This window comes from Nomascus leucogenys, chromosome 11 (assembly GCF_006542625.1).
Source record: "Nomascus leucogenys isolate Asia chromosome 11, Asia_NLE_v1, whole genome shotgun sequence".
Classification (NCBI taxonomy): Eukaryota; Metazoa; Chordata; class Mammalia; order Primates; family Hylobatidae; genus Nomascus; species Nomascus leucogenys.
This window is the reverse complement of record NC_044391.1, coordinates 41,850,032-41,871,845: the sequence shown is the minus strand read 5'-3', so window position 1 is coordinate 41,871,845 and position 21,814 is coordinate 41,850,032. Positions and strand designations below refer to the sequence as shown.

The window sequence follows — 21,814 nt, the reverse complement described above, 5'->3', positions numbered from 1 at the left end:
AAAGTGTCCAAAACTTAATATGCCAATGTGCACTAGAAATCGTCAAAAGGAGGTACATTTCACATGATTATATAGGAATTCTGAAGCTTATCTAGCCACAAACCAACCTTCCTCTTTTCTCCCTCTCTCTTTCCTTTTTCCTTCCTTCCTTCTATCTCTCTCCCTTGCTTTCCTTTCTTAGCTCCCTCTCTCTCTTCTTTTATTGCTGAGTACCTCACAGGGTAATTGTTCCACAGATTCTACTGTAGGACCAGCTCAATTTGCTAAGTGTAAAACTAATGAGGTCCAGGCCAGACAAATGTCGGCCAAGCCCTCTGTGCTGTGCAGGCTTATGCTGAATCCTCGCCAGCAGGCCTGTGAACATGTGTTTTTATTCCCAAAGGAGACTAGTGGAGAAAGTACATGTCAGTTACAGTCTGCACTTACTACAGAAACAATTCAAAGCAGATTCTCAACTGCTTGTGGGTCAGTAGTATCATACTCGTATAGAAAAGCTAGTACATTCGATATTTCACTGCAAACAGAGACTGGGACAAATACTCAAATGTATTTGAAACTCTCTTGAGAGATTGACAGCTGTGGGACGTGACTTCAGAAAATTCTTTCTCTTCACTGTAAAATAATATTTTTCCTCCCTGTAAAATACAGTAGACAACTGCTGGTTCATTCTAAAGTCATCTATAATCCATCCTACCCATGATGTCAGTTACAGCTGAATAAATGTTTGTATATTAAAATATTCTATGTATGTTATAGAATAAAAAGACAATTTTCCATTGCATATTTAGGTGATACAGGCTAAATTTTCAGCTTAGACTGCATTAAAACATTTATTTTTTATAGGTTTGTTACGTCCCATATGCTTATGATGACATGTTTCCATTCATCAATAATTTAACAAGTATTTATTTACTAAAATGCAAATACTAAAAAGATGTTTTTCTCAATGAGTAAATTTAGCATATTGTCACAGGAAAATTATCACAGAACTCAGATGACAGGTAGTTTATTTAATTCATTTAAAAACAGTATTTTGTTTTAGTTTGCTAATGTTGACTAGATTTTCTGAAATCTAACCTGTAGGTGGCAGTAAATTGAATGGCCCAAGAGTAATCCTGGTATTTTTATTTTAATTTATTTCATGTTTAAAATTTGGTCTGTGTGTGGCCTCAAGGACGAATCTTTTAGATTACTTAGTAAGGCAGTATTTTCTTGAAGAATGCTGTCCTTTGGCAGTTTTGTTGCTGGTGGTGGCCCAAAATAAACTGGAGAGGCTTAAATTACTGCCAGCTTAGAATACCATTTATAATAATGCATTAAGGATTTTCATATGAATGAAAAGTATACTCTTATAGCTCACTCCCCATCATCCTGACAGAAATAAAATCCTCTGAGCAAGCTGGAGGGAGTGACCATTTACAAGAATGAATCAGATTCTTCTAGAAGAATACTCTGATTCTTCTAGAAAATGTGTCAGATATCATCAGCATTTCCTGTTCTGGTATATTTCTTTCCAAGATCAAGGAAAGCATGAGGATAACAATTAATTTTAGGTTTTTATTTTGAAGCATTTCCTGTATAAAATAGGTTAAAATATAAATATCAAAATCACGTACTATAAATCTGTTGCCATGCCCTAATTTCATGGACTTTGAAACTTTGAATAACAAATTCAGATTCAGTTTTGCTAATTTATAAACATGTGATTTAAAGATACTTTAACATCTATGCTGGTGTAATAGTGACAAGTAAAAGCTGCCTGTATATATTTATACTCACCAGCACACAGATTTCCATGGTGATATGGACAAGAAAAGTCATCCTTTTCACAGTATTTTCCATACACTTTTCCAAGCTTAATTTTGTGACATGAACATTTCCCACAAACACAAACTCCTCGACCACTGCAAACAGGTTGATCCTTGTGTGACTTGCAACTCTCAGAAGAAAACTGATCTTCATCAAAATGACATTTATTCTCATCACACTGGAAACACTTGGAATCTAGAAAAGTTTCATCTACACACTTTCCTTTAGGTCCTCTGTTGTCCTCACACTGACAGCTGCAGTTTCTGTGTATATGAATTTTAGCGGTTTCATTAAAACCAATAGGTTTGATTATTGCATAGTTTTTTCCTCCTGTGACATCACATTTTTTCATTGTAACTGTTACATTGAAAAGAACCTAAATTTAGGAGGAAAAAGGAAATATATTTATATACCTTAATTATTTTTATTACCAATATTATATCTGTTAATAACTGAATTGATAAGAAACCATCTTAGAGAAATTAACAATATTTGTAAAATAAACACATGTAATCTCTTTCATACATATGCAACATCTTTTTAATGTCATTTATTTTCCAATTAATGAACTTGAGAGTTAAAGAATATAATGACTACTAATCCCTATATTGCACCATTAAATAGACTTGAGTGCAAGCCTATTTGAAGCATCTACCCCATCGCTGATGATTAATTTCTTAGCAAACATGAGAAAGAATAGGGCATTTTCTAAATTCAGCCATTAAAATGTGGGGTATTGAATATTTGACACTAGAGATAGATCACATAAACCAAAGTAAAGGGCTTCTGCTCTACTGGTTTAAAACCCTGAGATGAGGCCTGGCGCAGTGGCTCACACCTGTAATCCCAGCACTTTGGGAGGCTGAGGCAGTTGGATCACTTGAGGTCAGGAGTTCGAGATCAGCCTGGCCAACATGGTGAAACCCTATCTCTACTAAAAATTCAAAAATTAGCTGAGCATGGTGGTGCGCACCTGTAGTCTCAGCTACTTGGGAGGGAGGCTGAGGCAGGAGAATTGCTTGAACCCGGAAGACAGAGGTTGCAGTGAGCCGAGGTTGCACCACTGCACTACAGCTTGAGTGACACAGCGAGACTCTATCTCAAAAATAAATAAATAAATAAATAAATAAATAAAATTCAAAACCCTGAGATAAGATGTTCAAATGAACAATTTTAATTTTGTTCCTATTTTCCAGGAGCCCAAGTAAAGTTTCAGAGTTAAATTTTAGTTTATACAGAGTTTCAGTGGAGGAAAACCTGTGGCTTTCTCTGACGTTACTCAAAAGAAAAATGTTTAGGACTCTCTTTCAAATCTTAAGACCTCAACACAGGTTATCTATTTGTCTCCATGGAAGAAGATAGCCCAGAACTAAGGAGGTGTGCTGGCAGGAATTGGTCAAATGTTTTCTTTTTCTCTATTTCTTCTTTTTGCACAACACAATTGATTTAATATGTCTATTTATATTTGTTGGCTCACCTTACCATCTTTAGGTACTTTGGTAAATAAGAAGGTATATTTCTTTCCCGTTGGATTGAGATCTATTACAATTTAAAATTAATTTGTGCTGAGCTTTTTGGTTGGAATATATATCTATGATATAATAATATAAAGTATCCAAATTTGGCTTATATATACATGAAACATTAGAATTTGTTCCATAATATTAAAATCAATACAGTTGGTGTTATGCTTAAAATGCTTTTGTCTTTGAGAATGCTGAAGCTGAACAGATACGTAAGTTAATGTGGCCACTGCCATCTCTAACAGTAGATCATACTCCGGGGTTTCTATAATTAAGAGGTCATATGACTATTCCTGAGAGTTAAACCATTTATACTATTCAATTGAAAATGAAGGAAAGATGGCATGTAAGCAAATGAAAAGTAAAAAAACAATGTAAAAGGTAAGAAAACCCATTCTTCCAAAATGAGATTTTGAAGGAAATAACTATTTCTAAGACAGTAACCGTTTTTTCATAAAGTAACTTAGTGCTATATTTGCTAGTAAAAAGTTTTCTCTGTAGTTTTAATGAAAAGCCAAAGTGTGTTTTGCAAACTGGTTTATGATATTCTTTGAACAAAATCCATGGAGTGATCATAGAAGAAACCACAGAATTAGAAATTTGCAATAATTAATTTAAAATACACAGCTCTAAAATTCCTAAGATAGAAAAACATATTCTAACTAAAGATTCTCTTTTATTCATTTTTAGAATCTTCTATCACTTTCAACAACTTTTTCTTTTTTTCTATAGCATGACATTACATAATTAATCATCATAGCACTTTAGAGGAAAAGGGGGTGGAAATCTTCTAGTCCAAGTCATTCATTTAAAAATGAGACAATGCCTCATGATGTAAATGACTCACTCAAAATCACTTCACCCAAAAAAGACTCCCTTAAAGAGTATGTTTCTTTGTGTTACCCTCTCTGTTGTGCCAATCCTTGGAGAATCTCTGTCTCCTCTGGTGCTGTTTCCTGATACTGTTACAATCTGGATCTCTCTCCTTTACATTCCATTTTTTTATTTTTTTGGTAAATGATGACTCTTCCCTTTTTGTATTGTTCTTAATAAATTTCCCTACCTCCTTCTATATAATTTAGATAATTATGAGTGTACTGGGGCAATCACAAAGTGAAAGATTTTGAAATTCTTAGCCTTTATCAACTGCTCTATCATTCCCATTCTTTTCTGTGGTATGTGACTTTCAATTTTACATTTACTTTGAGAATTTGTTAATATGAAATCAAAAAGGCATTATCATTATTATAAGCATAGACACTACTTATTTGACAGTATGTGATTTCCTAATTTATACCGGTCATGACACCTAAGTTTAAAGTTACTATTGATACATAATTGTTTAATATTACACACACACTCACACACATATACATATTAAAACCTGAGAGTTGGAGAGAACAATCAACTGAGCTAAAACAAGTAGGAACTTTGAGGAGAGACAATGAAAGTTTCCTTGAAGTATAAATAAAATTCTTAGTCAGTAGTAAGTAAAATTTTTCAGAATGGTTTGCTTTTTCTGTAAGAAAGTATGCCAAACAAGTTAGTTTATTTTAAAAGGGAAAAATGCACACCCACATACTTCATCATTGCTTGTCACGTTTCTGCATCCTTCCGTGCCTGGCTTTCTGGACCCATCTGGACAGATGGCGGTAATGTTAAAATAGACGCCTTGTACCTGGTTTTCCAGCTGAACTTTCACTTCTGAAATGAGCTTCTGCAGAGACATTATTTTTAAATTACATACGAGAGTAGTTTCAAATGTAAGCAACAAAGCAGAGTCAAGCTTATTAAATCATTATAGATTTAATTTTAACTAGATCAAAGAGTCTGTTTCTATAAAAGGATGAATAAAAACAGTGTTTCCACATAATGACCCAATTATATTTGAAATACATAAGAAATACTGAAGGATTAGATTATCTGCATTTGAATTGTTCTATTTTTTTTTACATATTTCCATGACTGCATTTTGAGCCCTTCAAAGATATTTATCAGTCTGTTAACAAAACAGTCATTTTTAATCCAGTAATAACTATATTTTATGGTAAAGTATAATTAAACATTGAGAACACATACATCACCACAAAGGGTAAATCTTGACACCTTAAAATGTGGAAAATGCTTCTGTCATATGAAGCTGCTAAAGAAATATTTTTGTTTCAAACAATGGAGACTATCATGATAGCTAAAATGACTTATTGACACAGAATTGACAAGTACATTTTAGGGAGGCCATTTCTACACTGAAGGAGCAAGAATTACCTGACAGATATGGTTCTATAAGGCTCTCCAAGAATGGCTCAGAATTTTTCCCAAGTCCCTGGGACTTGTTTGTGTCAGTCAAGCTTGCTGTAATCCTTAATACCAAAATAGGGCCTCTTACTGGGCAGAAAACCATTCATTCGTTTATTCACCCATGTATACACTCATTCAATAAATATCTATTTAATGCCTATTGTGTGGCAGGCACACACTAATTTCTTTCATTACAATCTTCGAATTCCAAAGGATCTAGCTACCTTTAATGTATACTTCAGATCTGTGCATTTTATTCCATACAACTAAGAGTCTACCACATGCAAAAATCCTTCACTTGTAAAAAAAAACAAAAAAAAAGGAAAAATGAAGTATGTGCCTAAAGAAAGAGAGCGAGCAGCAGGTTATGAAATGAAAAATAATTTCCAGTAGCTTCTAATTCTTTACTTGAGTGATTTCTCTTCTTCAATGGTATAATCAACAAAGAAACACGTGCTTACTGACAAATAATTGATCATGGAATTCTGGCAGCATATCTTTAGAACAAGAGACTTTCCTCTAATTTCTCAAAGTAAATATTATTTACAGTAGGTAAAAGTATGTCTTCCAGAGAGCTCATACACACTGCAACAATTAATTGTATAATTTTGGTAAATCAATATAAACTTCCAGTGGTATACAAGGATGTTGATATGTGGCAACCGGCAGATCAGAAGGAAATGCCTAACACAATGAGCATCCTCAGTTTACCCTTCTAAAATTCTGCTTCTCTTAAGATCTTAGTTGGCCTGGTGTGGTGGCTCACGCCTGCAATCCTAGCGCTTTGGGAGGCTGAGGTGGGTGGATCGCTTGAGGTCAGCAGTTCCAGACAAGCATGGCTAACATGGTGAAACCCTGCGTCTACTAAAAATACAAAAATTAGCCAGGTGTGGATGATACGCCTGTAATCCCAGCTACTCTGGAGCTTGAGGCAGGACAATCACTTGAACCTGGGAGGTGGAGGTTGCAGTGAGTCAAGATCTCGCCACTGCACTCCAGCCTGGGCAAGACAGAGTAAAACTCCATCTAAAAAAAAAAAAAAAAAAAAAAGAAAAGAAAAAGATCTTAGCTAGTTAGACCAATGTTTTTCAAGCCTGATAGGAAGACAAATCCTTAAAATTTTGCTCAGTTTGGGGATTCAGAAATCCAACCCCAGACATAATCTTAAGCTTCCCTTTTAGTATCTAATAGGTACAGAGGCAGATTCTATATAATTCTTCAATGGATTGTGAATTGATTCTGTTGGACTGTGAAGACAAAATGAAAGTTGAGAAGATTTTTGATAACATAAACATATATAAAATAATAACAGAATTCCAACTTAAGGAGAGTAGTTAGCCCCAGTAAGTTTTTGTTGGATTTAATATTATTTTTCCACTGTTTACGGTTGATCAGAACTACAGTGGGCTTTACATTGCATATATATATATGTATATATAGAATATATATTTTATTTATATTTATTTTATATATATTCTTGAACCCATTTCCATTTGCCACACGCTGGTGTTCCCCCTACCATAAATAAAACAATATAAAAAATAAATAAACAATATAAAAAACTACAAATAAACAATAAAAAATATATATTTATATATTTAAAAGATATAAAAGATATAAAATATAAAATATATAAAAATATACATTGCATACCTATGCTAGGCAAAATAACCAAATGTTGCTGCCTCCTTTGCCACTGGGGCAGTCTGACACACAGGTAAAAATCTGTAAATTTATATACTTTGTTTGGAGTAATACATGGGTTCATACTAAAGAATTTAGAGTGGTTTCTTACAGCATAAGCTCTTGTCTTATTTTGATTATTCTTGGGAACAGACTACTGATGGGAACGAATTGTAGACACATTTGATTTTCTGTGATAAGTCCCTCTTCAGTCTCACTGTTCTTCTTTTTTGTAACAGTGAGAAAGATGTAATTTAAGATGCTCTTCCTTATTTTACTCAACGTACTTTTCAGACATAAAAAACTATCCTCAGTGAAAACAAATCAAGCAAGATTTATTTTCCTTTTAGAAGATGAAAGTTTAAACAAGTTCTTCATTTTATATCTTGTGTCTACTTCCTGCCTTTCTCTTTTGTGCCCAAGCTGAAGGAAGGTGCTGTCTGGAGAAAACGAGAAGAGAAACCAGAGGTTTTTCCACAATGCTTCGGCTACAATTTAACTATTAAACTCTACGTGTCAGGAAGAGAGTCAGATAATTTGGAAAAGCGAGACTTTATAGTTGGCCCATAAATTCAAGGTAGCATAAAGCATATCTTTTGACACACTGTAAAACAATGAAAAACAGGTGGTATCGCACAGGAGGAAGCACCTGAGGCTTGAAGTAAAGGAACACCTGGATTCTGATCCCACTTTCTTCTGCTTATTAGTTGAACAACCTTTGATGAGTTTGTTTCACTTCCTGAGTCTTGGTTTCTACTAATATACAATGTGAGTACTAACCACCTGCCTTATAGGTCAGGTGTGAGGACTAAATGAGGTCATGTATGGAAAGTGACTGGATCTTAGTGGTAAAAAAGTAGCAGTCACTATTATCGCAACATCTTAACAGAGGTTGTTCTATTCAGGAATGACCCAGGTTGAAAGAACAGATGTTTCTTTAAATTCTTTGCATTGAGGCATTCACTCTTCATAGGACTGATGACGGCATACAACCATCAACTCAAGAAAACAGAATATCTACTAAGGTGATTCTTTTAATCAAACTCTTTTGATAAAAATGCTAAAGTGATTGTTGAACAATCAAGTGGTTGATCATAGAGACCCCAAGAGAGTCCTCTTAATAATTGCTATATCCCAGATAGTTCAACTTCCATGGCAGATTATTGCCTTATGTAACTGTGGACTTCTACTTTATCATTACGGCATAGGAAATGATGCAATTTCATGGTAATAATGTACATTCTATAGCTATGACTTGATGATTCACTGAGCATTGGATGTAGAAGGAAATTTAGATAGCCTCTAGCCCAATCTCTGTTGACTGTCAGTGAGAAAAGTGAGGCACAGAAAGCAGAAATGACTTTCCCAAAGCAAAAAGCTAGTTAGTAGTAGGGCCAGGGATGAACTTCAGATTCCTAATTCCTAATCTAATATGCTTTCTACTCCTCCTTTCGAGATGACATGGCACTACTTTGTACCTTGCCACAGAAATTGGGGTAAAAATTTCATTTTAAAAATTGTATATAATATATATACATACCTGATAGGCTTCCACTACCAAATTATTGAGGTTTGCAGCCTTTGATTCTATTTCACCAGCAATGGTGCCCGGCAAGAGGGGTAGAAGATCCTATAAAACATATCAGTAGCATTTAAACAATGACAATAGTATGTAATGGGTTAGCAACCAACGAATAGTAAATATTTTTGTAGTTATCAGTTGAAGGTGAACCATTAAATGAATGAAAACCTATAAGACACAAGAAAAATATAAGCAACCTAGTAGAGCAGCCAGAACATATACCCATGTAGTGGTTGTGTGTGTCTGTACATGTGCATGACTGTGTGTGCATCTGGAATCACTGTACATGATGACCTAAAAATCCAATCGAAATGCAGATGAGCATCTCCCAAATATCTTCCATGGAATGTAAAGCCCAAGAGATTTTAAACATACAAAAGGTTTTGAGGGCAAATAAGCTTGGGAAGTTCTGCATATGGTTTCTTCCACTTAGAAACATAAAATGCACATTTGCAAATTAAAAGGTTCAGAGTAGGCCTGCAATTTGGAAATGATTTAACACTATTTAATGCAGCATTTCCCAAAACTTCTTTAGTTAGGAAAAATCATGTCACAAGTGGAAACTTCATGGGGTATGTGTTCTTGATGGATGCTGCTTATTATGGAGAAGACCGTAGGTATTTTTAGGGAGAATGAGCAAAGGCTTTAAAGGTCTACACGAATTGAAGATGAAGCAAAAATAAAAAAAAGCCAATCTGACTAAAGGGCACATATTTATAGGAAATCAGATGGTAAAAAGTTTTGAAATCCATTTATTCTTGCATTTTATTCTATTCGCAAATATCCTTAAGTTCCTGCTGGATGCCAGCCATTACTTAGACACTAACAATTTGGTATCTCAAGTCATAAGGAAAAATTTATCATTTATAGATTTTAAAAATTCATTTATTAGACTTTTATTGAGCTCCTACTTTATACACTTTGGAGATGCCAAATCACTAGGTCACATAGTTTCCACCCTTAAGGATCTCACAAGCATATAAATGACAATTTCTTCACTAAGCACTGTACATGTGAACACGTGAAACAATAGAGATGTGCACAGACCCTAATGAGAGGGATACCTGGCCAGCATTTGAGAGCTGGGGAAGGTTGCCAAGGACTGTTTCCTGGAGGAGATGACTTATAAGCCATGTCTTAAAGTATGAGTAAGAGTTAATAAAGTAATGAGGGAGAAGGGCTTCCAGAAATGAGAAGCGAGGGTGGGCAGCAAGAACAAAGGCACAGAGGAAAGAAACAGCCTGTCTGAGTGCTTGTGCACGGGAGGATTAGAAGCATGGCTGGAGGGATGAGAAGCATCCCTGCAAGGCAAGGAACAGTGGGGCAATGAGGCCAGAAAGGCAAGCAGAGACCACATGGCCTCATGTGCCACCTTAGAGATTTGGTCCTCTAATTCAGAGGGCAACGCTGAAACCTTTTACTCAAGGGAGTACTGTGGTCACACTTGTGATTTCAACAGATCATCCTGGCAGCCAGATGGAGGATGGATTATCAGCCATGAGGTTGTTAGAACCCAGGTGAAAGGTGATTGATAAAAAAGATCTCTAGGCAGTCAAAGGAGGTGACTACAAGGGCATGCATGGGGCTCACATCGGAGCTTCCCAGGCTTTGGAGCCAGTTGATTCTGACTTTGTGCATAATTTAATTAATAATAAACCTGGTTTTATGGTTTATCAGTTAATGGCAAATTTTTAAAGGAACAGGAAGAAACTGCTAGAGCCAATAATGCTGCCAAGAAATAATGTTAGAGAAACAGCAAAGAGGAAGCAAAAGCTATAAAAAGCTGCATGGCATTTCAAAGTCAACTATTAAGCTTAGAGGTTAAGAGCACAGGATTTGGGTTGTTAGAAACCCTTGGGCAAGTATTTAACCTCCCAAAATATGATTCCTCATCTTTAAAATGGGCATATTAAGATGACTACCCTCATTTTTATGAGTTGCTAAGAGGATTAGATTAATAAATGTTTACAAACTCAATGCCTGACAATAGTTAAGTACCCAATAAGTGGAAGCTGTTACAATTGTTAATAAAGTGGTTTGGGCCATTTAATTTTGGCCACAGTCCTACTTCTGCAGATGTTAGTTTGTTGTTACCTTAAAAAGTGGTTCCATGGTATATACCTTTGGGAAAACAAGGAATTAAATAAAGTTTCACTAAGTCAGACACTGAAAGAAAAATAGCACATGTTCTCACCCATAAGTGGGAGCTAAATAATGTGTATACATGATGTGGAATGATAGATAATGGAGACTTGGAATGGTGAGGGCCTGGGAGTGGGGTGGATGATGAGAAATCACTTAATGGGTACAACGTGTGCTATTCAAGTGACAGATATCCTGAAAGCCCTGACCTCACCACTACACAATCTACACATGTAATGAACTTGCACTTGTACTCCATACATTTACCCTAAATAAATAAATGAAGCTTTACCATAGATTTCTAAAGGAAGAAGTATTATGATTAAAGTAGTGCTTTCAGATGATAAAGTAGGTAGGTAATAGCGAAACTGGTAGGGGGAACACCAGCTTGTGGCAAATGGAAATGGGTTCAAGAATTTATCGAAGCCAAAAACATGTAATTTCTCTGCAGTTTTGAAAAATAAGTAGAGGGCACTGGGGACTGGCCACTGAGGGGAGATGTATAATTAGGGAGTAGATGGGAGAAGCAAAGATAGCAAAGGAGATGAAGGAGACCAAGTGAACAGAGATGCACAATGAAAATTAGGGTGTCATAGCTTCATGAAAATGAGAACAAGAGAGTTTCTAGAGAGAAAGAGCCTTAAAGATTGTGAAAAGAAAGCTATAGCAGGGTTGCAGAGGAGCAGTTCTATGCTGGGGTTCCAGGGCACCTCCAGTGTGATACAGTTGCTGTCTATTTTGCGTGAGGGTCTCACCTGGCCCAAAAGACTCCAGACACCACCAAGATTATTCTTATGTGTGAAGGCTTTCACTGGCTCAGACACTTCAATGGCCCCTTTTGGTCCATTATTGAATGACCTAGACCAAAGCTAGGTGTGTCAGTGCTATTTAGAATTAAGCTGATATTCTCCAACTTTAACGTATTATGAGGATATGCTCATGTACTAGAATAAGAAGCAGCACTCTAGACATGCAAGATGCAAAGACGGATTGTGAACTACTTTTTGCCTGGTAAGTCTTCTCCACTATTGTCACATTTGAGACCACCCTAAGCATCAGGCTGGACTCAAGTGTATCCAATACAATTCTCAGTTCTCAGATTTGGTTCTAGATGTTACAAATCTAAATAGAATTTATACTTAAATGCTAAGTTAACACATTGTAAAGGATACTTTAGTAATGCAATATAGAATTTAGATTGTACAAAGTATAATAATTCCAGAATCCTTATCTGTGGTACTAAAGAAATGTCTTAATTTCAATTACCAATGAAAAAAATTTAATTTTCACATTTTCAGAGTTAACATACCTTATACCAATGAAATTGTTTTCCTTGAACTGCAAAGATGACATTAATGTTGTTGTCTATCAATTTCTCTGAAAGTTGGCCTAGTGAGGGATGTTCCTGTAATGAATAATAAAATAAATAAGGGAGTGAAATTTCATAGCTCCATCCTATTCAAACATCTGTTATGAAGAAAACTGTATGACTTACATAAAAATGTACCTGGGAAGGACTATGGTTGTACTAGAGACATTTAAATTTTTTGGAAACATAACATCAATACCCATGTATTAAAATATTTTATAGACAAAAGTCCCATAAAAACCTGTAACTTAAAAAGATGAAGAGAGCTGAATTCAACATAACTAACAAAGAGTGAACAGCATCTCTTTAGGTTAACATTGGACTCCAAGTGATGTAACTGACAGATAATTTAATATTCAGAAATAGAGACACGTTAGTGGTGATCATATTCTAAGGTGAAACTCAGTAACAAGTATTGAACTGCAAATATATATGCATGTATATGTATATGCCTATAAACATATATATACACATACACATTAAAACATCCACATATACCTATATATACACATTTGATATATAACATGATATAGTTATATAACATATATATAACATGATATAGTAACTCTCTTTAGAAGCAGAAAATGCTCTACTCAAGTCCTAGTTTGTCACCTTACAACAAAAGTTCTCAGTTCCATCCTCTGTAATATGTGAATGATACCTGCCTTCCATGATTGCTGGCAAGATTAATAAGATAATAATAGTATGTGAACTATTTAGTGCGTTTTCTTGCATGCAGTAAGTGATCAAAAGTAATAGCAATTCTGATTCTTATTTCAACTGCTTATACAAGGTATAGATTACAGATTTCTCAGATTATCATTATGCTCAATATTTTTGTTGTATGATATATTTTATACCTGCTTTACTTTGATAAATAAAATTTATGTTGTGCCAACTGTGCCACTCTTTGTGGTAATGAGAAAGTTAGAGAAGAGTAGGAAAATTGAAATAAAATTTAGTTTGGAGAACATGAGAAATCTGATGATTACATAAATTGCTATCTAGAGTTATGCAGTTAGATATACTATTGGTAATTTTTTTCTATAAATACTCTTCTAGAAATTAAAATGATTGTCTTGAACAACAAGTTCATAGCTAGATACTTATCAGAGAGATGATGATAAAGTTCACTGTTAGTAGTCTCTCCCCATTCACTGGTGCCTAATGGCATAAGCCAAAGATTAGTATGTAACTGAGCCCAATTAGTACCGTAACATTTAAGTTCAAATTACTCCATAGTTTTTGCTTCCCACTGCACTCTCCAATGTTAACTGTATTGTCTTTAAGGAAAAATCCTGTTAAACCATATTGGTAAACATTTCTGTATTGTGACAACTATGTGAACTTGGTAAAAGGGCTAAATTAACTAGTTTCACTTATAACGTAAGTTCGAAGTAACAAATAACGCTTTATTTCTCTATCTTCTATAATTGTTGTGATAGAAACAAATCAAAATTTCATGAGTTGCCTTTACACGTGATATGAAACCAACTAATGAAGAAGCTTAAAAAGTATTAACATATGGGTCTGCATAAGAAAAGTTTTTCTCAGAGCAGTTCTTAAGAATATAATTTTAAAGCAATGGAAAAAAAAACCTCCAAAAACACAAATTCTGCCAGCTAAATTCTTATTACTTGTTCCTAATAAAAGGCATAATCTTAAAATAGATTGATGACAGTTTGCATAATGCTAGCGAATAAAGAGAACAAGCAGAGGCAAGGTACATCTAGCTGTATTGGAAATATTTTTTAATGGCAGCAACTACTTTTCAAGTATTTTTGCTTTGACAAAAGATAGTCACAGCTTGCCAAGCATTCACCCTTCTTAATTTTTAGAAACTTGTGAATTTTAAGGAAAATTTAATACATGTTTTCAACCAGCTTTTACTTAACTCACATAAAATCAATATTTAAATGGCTCTCTAAAATGTAAGCAGGTTTTGAAGACTTCTTAATCTCTTCCCCTTTCCAAAAACAGGAAGTCACTTTGACCAAATGTACACAAAACTTAAATCTAGAAAGTTCTAGTTTGGTCAGAAGCTTATTAAGGAGATCAGTCGTGGTCATTAGAGAAATGCAAATGAAAACCAAAATGAGATACCATCTCACACCAGTTAGAATGGCGATCATTAAAAAGTCAGGAAACAACAGATACTGGAGAGGATTTGGAAAAATAGGAATGCTTTTACACTGTTGGTGGGAGTGTAAATTAGTTCAGCCATTGTGGAAGACAGTGTGGTGATTCCTCAAGAATCTAGAACCAGAAATACCATTTGACCCAGCAATCCCATTACTGGGTATATACCCAAAGGATTATAAATCATTCTACTATAAAGACACACGCATTTCAATACTGTTCACAATAGCAAAGACTTGGAACCAACCCGAATGCCCATCAGTGATAGACTGGATAAAGAAAATGTGGCATATATACACCACGGAATACTATGAAGCCATAAAAAAGGGTGAGTTCATGTCATTTGCGGGGACATGGATAAAGCTGGAAACCATCATTCTCAGCAAACTAACACAGGAAAACAGAAATAACAAACACTGCGTGTTCTCACTCATAAGTGGGAGATGAACAATGAGAAGACATGGACACAGGGAGGGGAACATCACACACCAGGGCCTGTCGGGGGTTGGGGGGCTAGGGGAGGGATAACATTAGGAGAAATACCTAACGTAAATGATGGGTTGATGGGTACAGCAAACCACCATGGCACGTGTATACATAGGTAACAAACCTGCACATTCTGCATATGTATCCCAGAACTTAAAGTATAATAAAAAAAGAAAAAAAAATTAGTCGAATTTTCAAGCCTACAAAAACAGATTTTTTTGAGCCCTAGAGAGAAATCTCTTTTAAAAGAAAATTCCAAGTACCTCAAGGCAGATATTTAAAAATTACAAATGTATAACAGATGTTTAAATAAACCACTGTTGACAGGAGACCTGTGGATTAATGAGCATTGCCTAAGCCCCTTCCCCTTTCGTTCATGAAGCAGCCTATCTTCAAAAAAGTATTTTATCTTTTATGTCTTTTATTTCACTAGCAGGAGACATGCTCCCTCTCAGCCAACTCTCCTGTTCTGGTGACATCACTGCTCCTGAACTCCAACTCCCTCTCTGTCTAACCCATTACATATTGTTTCTGTAAACTCTGAAAATAATTAATAGAGATAACAAGCTCTTCAGGGGTAAAAGGGAGAAGGAAAGCAATATGCCAAGACAGCTGCTAAGTAATTAAGGCTGTGAGAAGTCACTTATAAATGTCAGAAGGAAAGAGGAGGTAAGAAAGATTCATTGGGGGCAATTTTGGGTAAAGAGATAACTGTGTACAGATGTATGGTGGAATTTTAATAATGTGTATATCTAGGTGGATAAAAAAGCATTTAAGACTCTCTTTATACAAGTGAGATCCATAATATAAATTTTATAATAGAATATAGAATTTGTAGTATGGAATATTGTAATAAGATATAAAAACCAAACAATTTAAATAAAAACCTTTTATCTGCATGATTTTTTAGAGGAAAGAGGCAAATAGCATAGAAGTAATCAGATAGCAGAGATTTTTTTAGAGATGAAATTTTAGATGATGTGTCAGTCAACATCTGTCCTGATAGTTAATCTTTTATCTACATAGTTGTACCGTGATAACTGCATAGACCAGGGTTTCTCAAGAGTAGTGCTATTGACAGTTTGGGCTGGATATATTTTTTATTTGACAAAGGGGCTGTCCTGTGCATTGTAGGATGTTTAACAGCACCCTTGTCTCTATACAACAGGTGCCAGTAGCACCCTCTTTCCATAGTTATGACAGCCAAAATGTCTCAGGACATGCAATTGTCCTCTGGAGGGTAAAATCACTCCAGCTGAGAACCACACCACCAGCAGGGGCTCTGAAAACAGATCATCCAGGCTTCAACTTCTGGCTCTGCGATTACTAGCTCTATGTGACACTGGGCAGCTGTTTGACCCTTTCTGGGATTCAGTTTCCATAGGTATAAAGCAGGTATAAACACTAGTATCTACCATTCAGGTGGTGGAGATTAAATAGGTTAACTTCGTAAAGCTTTCACTTACCATTCTGTGATTATTAAGACCAATGATGAGTGGCGGTTCATGTCAAACAGCTCAGAGTCTACTATGGGCACTGCTATATAAGGGTTTGTGACTCCAGACAAGATGCTGATCCCTTTAGCACCTTTTTCCCTCCTCATTTATAAAGTAGAAGCAAAGCAATATCTACATGTCACTGCAATGTTGAATGGTGTTAACTGAACATAAAGAGACAAACGCCATAGGTCTGCTCAAGAAAAGACAGTTTTTAACAAATGACTGCTTAATAAGAGAGATTTGGAGGCCTTTCCTAAAGGCAAGATATACTCCTAGATGTGCTTTCCTTGTCCTGTGTCACTTGCTTATCTTTCTTACCTGGCCCTGCAGATGTTTGAGTTTGTGGCTCCTGGCAAATATGACATCAGTTGTAATCATGATACTCTATTTACTGAAGAAGGGTATGCATTGATTTTTGTAAGTTTTTCAATGATAATGGCAACAAAAAGCTTTCTGCTTAAGCATGACTTACCTACAACATCTAATTTAATAAGAATATTCCATTCTATAAAAATTTTTATCAAATTTGAATTTTATTGTGTCACTTTTGCAAACCATAATTTTACCCCATTTGAAAGGCATTACACAAGCAGAGCCAGGCTACTTTGAGTCTGGCACAGGTGATTTCTACATGCAATTTTGCTTTCAATTAAAACAATTCCAACTAAATATTGTTTGAAGAGATCCTTTCCAGGCCACTTTTTTTGATAATATGAGAAGCATTCAAATTAGTTCTCCTATAAGATTACTATTAAAATGTTCTCAGGCCGGGTGCAGTGGCTCACGCCTGTAATCCCAGCACTTTGGGAGGCCAAGGCAGGTGGATCATAAGATCAGGACATTGAGACCAGCCTGGCTAACACAGTGAAACCCCGTCCCTACTAAAAAATACAAGAAAAGAAAATTAGCCAGGTGTGGTGGCACGTGCCTGTAGTCCCAGCTACTTGGGAGGCTGAGGCAGGAGAATCGCTTGAACCTGGGAGGTGGAGGTTGCAGTGAGCCAAGATCGTGCCACTGTACTCCAGCCTGGGCGACACAGTGAGATTCCATCTCAAAAAAAAAAAAATGTTCTCATGGTGTTTACAATTTGAAGCAGATCGTTCAGCAAGCTGAAATCAGGTACTTTATAGTCTTTCGATGCCCCAAAAGATGGAACAATCATTTTTAAAAGCTGCACATGGGCTTAAAACTTTCTAGTTGTATTCCATACCTGGCACAAAATAAGTGTTCAATGAATTTGCATTTTTATTAGTATGTGTCTGAGACAAACAAGCTGAGAAGCAGAAAAAGAGAGAGATTTAACATTTTCTGAAGTAGAAAAGGCCATGTCTCCTTTGGGAAACAGCAAACAAAATTAACAGATCTCTTTATTAAAAGATCACAATTATCTCCTCACATGGAATTCTGTCTGATCTCAACATTAGTTATAAATGTTTTCCAGACTTTGAAAATGTCAGAAATATCTCTTTCAGAAGGAATAAATGTAATAACGTTATGAACGTTTGTTAACTCAGGTAGCAAAGTTATGGATTACATTAGCAAAGTAGCTTCCTAAGCTCTTTATTCATCTGCAGTCCTGGAAAAATTAAGTATAATTCCAAGTAGTTAAGATTCATAGTAAAAGAAAGCTTCCTAAATGGCATACTTAAAAGTCAAGTACATGTTAAAGTTGCATGAGGAGAGGCACAGTGTTGACTGTTTTTGCCAGTGAGAAAGCAAAACTGTTCAGTAATGCCTAATAGGCCTTCTGCAATTCTGCCTCCATAGTATAAGATGCTGATCTACTCAGCAGCTAGTCTATCCAAATAAGCCTGCAGGAAAAGGAATGAACTATGAAGCCAGCAGTAAGGGGATTCTGAGGAGGTATATGATAGGAGGGATAAAGAATCACTGGCCATAATGTGATGACCCATATTAAAGGCTGCATGGAAAAACACCAAGCCTAAACCAGTAAATACTAGTGAATATATGGTATGCACTAGTACATACAATAGGAATGTGGTAGGATCTTGCCAATTTGAATCTCGCTATTTAAAAACTATGAGTCACATCAACATCTGAAAATTCCATTGATAAGGTTCATTGGATGGCCTCCACGTACTTGTTCCTTGGTCTTCTTTCATTGTTACTGAAGACCTTCATGCTATTCTTGGCCTCCACCAAGGGGTGGGTGAACAGTTTCTGGGAGGGCTCTGACTAAGGGTGGAAATAACCCTGGAGAAGCTGGGTGGGGAGACAGGGTGAAATTCCAAACCCTCAGTGTTAATAATCTACTACATCATTAATAATTTTTGTATTAACATCTGCCATTTTAGAAAGAATGTCACATTTCAAATTGTCATTATTACTGGATAAATTATAAAACTATACTACTGCTAAAGTTTTTTTATTGTGGCACTTGATCTTGATGAAAAAGCGGTGGAAAATGTAATTTATTCAATAGTGTAACATCATTTGCCAGCAACCATATACAAATATCACAATGTGTAAATATAAATTATTTTATATTATATGTTGTTTTGTAACTTATGCAAGTCAAATCATCTGGTTATACTTTCAAAAGACTGCAACCAGAAAGACAAGAAATGACAACAGGAACATTATTTTTCTTGTTCTTCTACGTTTCAGTCGACAGACCGTGGCAAAGTAAAGAATGCAGATTTTAATATAAGATTGAGACAGACTGGGGCCAGCTCTGCAATTTATTAATGTTTTAGCTGTTTATCCTCAGGCAACTTACTTAGCTTTTCTGACCCTCCTGCTGTTTGTAAAAGGAGGGTAATTATGACTACCTTATAGAGTTGTTGTAAAGATAAATTTGATGCTGTATGCAGAGTGATTGCTACAGTGCTTTCAGTTGAATACATACTCAATAAAATGGCAGTTGTTATTAGTCTAGGGTTCACATTGACCTTCAGGAAATAGCTGTATGTATAAGCAACAGAACTCTGTCCCATGTAATTTACACATATAAAGGGTTTTTTAATCAATTATTTCCTTTTATAAATACAAAACCCAAGAATCTTGGTTCAGACTCTTGAACCAATTAGCTCAGATACCATTCAACATTATTGGCATCGGCTGCTGGAGATAAAGCCAAGAAGCAAACTGTTTGATTACTTGTCTTAAACAAAATTTAAAATTCCTCCATAATGGCCAAATAGGGGAGGATAGAGGTCATTTTAAAATGCACAAATAAATATGCCTAGAGTCAAAGTCAAGGTAGCTTTCAATATAGAAGGTTCCAAAGCAGTAGCACATCTTGAATATATAAATTCATGGCCAAGGGATCAATCAAAATGCTTCAGCTTCTTTTACCTAATATGTAGGCAGTGACCCTACAAATGAAGGGAATGAGAATTTTTAGGAAGATAATCCCTTAAAACAAAGACCTGGGGTAAATAAAATAAAAGTATCCTTCTAAAGTGTTAACAAACACATTATTCCTTGGATTACTCAATATACTACAGCAGTGACATGCGGAAGGGTCATTCCTTTAAATACTGGGAACAGTGACCAAGAAGGTAAAAGAAGGTCTTGATGTAATCATCCAATTTCCTGATGTCATAAGGATCCAGGCCCTGTCTAAAATTCCACTGGACTTGTAACTTATTTCCATAAGGTTCTATAACATAGTATATGTCTAAAATTATGACAGCATTTCTTTGCCTAGGAAATCCTCCCTAGATGAGCAATAGTATCCTTTTAAATACAATTATGGAGAGATGACTTCAGTGATTTGGCAAAACTTCAAAAGAATAATACAATTTGAGAATAATGTCATTCTTATTTTCTTCTTAAAAAAATAAAAACCTTCTCTTTGTCTCACAATAGAATAATTCTTCCTGTACCCTCTCCTACTCCCCAATAAATAAATTAGAACTCTACCATCGATCAAAAGAGGTTAAACAGAAGGAAGGATAGATAAGAAATGACTAAGTAGAAGTAGGTGGGTCTGTCAAAGTGAAATAAGGCTGAGTAGAAGAGAATTATGGAAAGACACTATTGGAATAACTCCAATTCTTGAATTTTTGAATTCAATCTCTAGTTACCTTTTAAAATCTTTATATTTTGATACTACTTTCAAGAAACTAAAATGACCAAGGGTTGAACTTGTTTCATATGGTAATACAATTGCTGCTCTAGAATTTCAACAGATCTGGTAGGGTATTGCAGATGAACTGGTGATCTATTTAAAATTTACCCATGGGAACCACACAAATTTCAGCATAATTTTCATGCTTCTGATACTGTGATTCCCAAACTGTGTGAGGTGTCTTGGTGCACTGCAGCACACTCCCAAGGGTGGCAGGAAATAATTTCAATCTTCAAGAGAAATACAGTGACATTCAGCATGTATCATGTACCAATGAAGAACTAGTTGGAGGGAGTTCATAGTTTTAAGATTACATTTGATTCTATTCTTTTAAATGACATTAATCTTTGCCAAGCTGGTCAACTTGAAAATCAACATGGAAGAAGAAATCAGGGTAGTGATGACCAATCTGATTTCAGGATTTGAAAATTTCCTAAGTTACTTACTAAAACTGAAACATATATCTCTACACTTGATACACTTGTATTATTTTTAAGGAGATACTAAGTTGTTAAGACATAAATAGTTGAGTTATTTGGACTTAACCACTTAAAAAACAGTACTATTAGGTATGTCTTTTGACCCATGGGTGTCATGGAATAAAATTACTGAGAGACTAGGGTCTCATGAACTGAGAAAGTTGGAGAGGTTCTGTTTTAACATATGCAAGAATATATAAATAAGTGTCAACATCAGAAGTAAATGACGCTTTGGACTGTTGATTCTTCACAACTAGAATTAGATAATGCCAGGGAAGATATGGTTCTAGGTTATCATATTAAATATATGATTCAGAGCTTATACTAATCCTCAGGAAGCAAGCCAGATAGTCACTGATTTAAAAAGAGACCTTAAATAGATAAGATGCAGAGAGGCAAAGTACAAAATAGAGAAAGCCTGCTTTGTTTGACTCTCTTTCTCTCTTGTCTTTTTTCCCTGTTTTCTATTTAGTTTCTACCTATTGTGCTGTGAGGTTTCCTCCTTAAAATGTTTGTAGATATCGACCCCATAGAACTGGTCTATTTGTATAAAGCAAAGGTATACGTTTTTTCCCCTGTCCTAGAATTACATAAAAAGTAGAATCTTGTATCATTTTTATTTTCAAAAATTATACAGTGCTTTGTCATTCATCAAAGAGTCAGCTACTAGAAATTGTCAAACTGTTTTATTCATATATTTTATTGATCA

General features: G+C 35.3%; 1 protein-coding gene across 1 annotated transcript in view; it reads right to left on the bottom strand.

Annotated features, from left to right (window-relative positions):
- The window catches only part of ITGB8 (integrin subunit beta 8), an 84,835-nt gene that overhangs the window by 12,139 nt on the left and 50,882 nt on the right, over window positions 1-21,814 (bottom strand). Inside the window, exons 7-10 of the mRNA XM_030822207.1 lie at window positions 12,347-12,442; window positions 8,854-8,943; window positions 4,915-5,049; window positions 1,780-2,185 (exon numbers count right to left, since the gene is read on the bottom strand). Coding sequence (XP_030678067.1) covers window positions 1,780-2,185; window positions 4,915-5,049; window positions 8,854-8,943; window positions 12,347-12,442 — 727 coding nt within the window. The remainder of the gene's footprint in view (window positions 1-1,779; window positions 2,186-4,914; window positions 5,050-8,853; window positions 8,944-12,346; window positions 12,443-21,814) is intronic.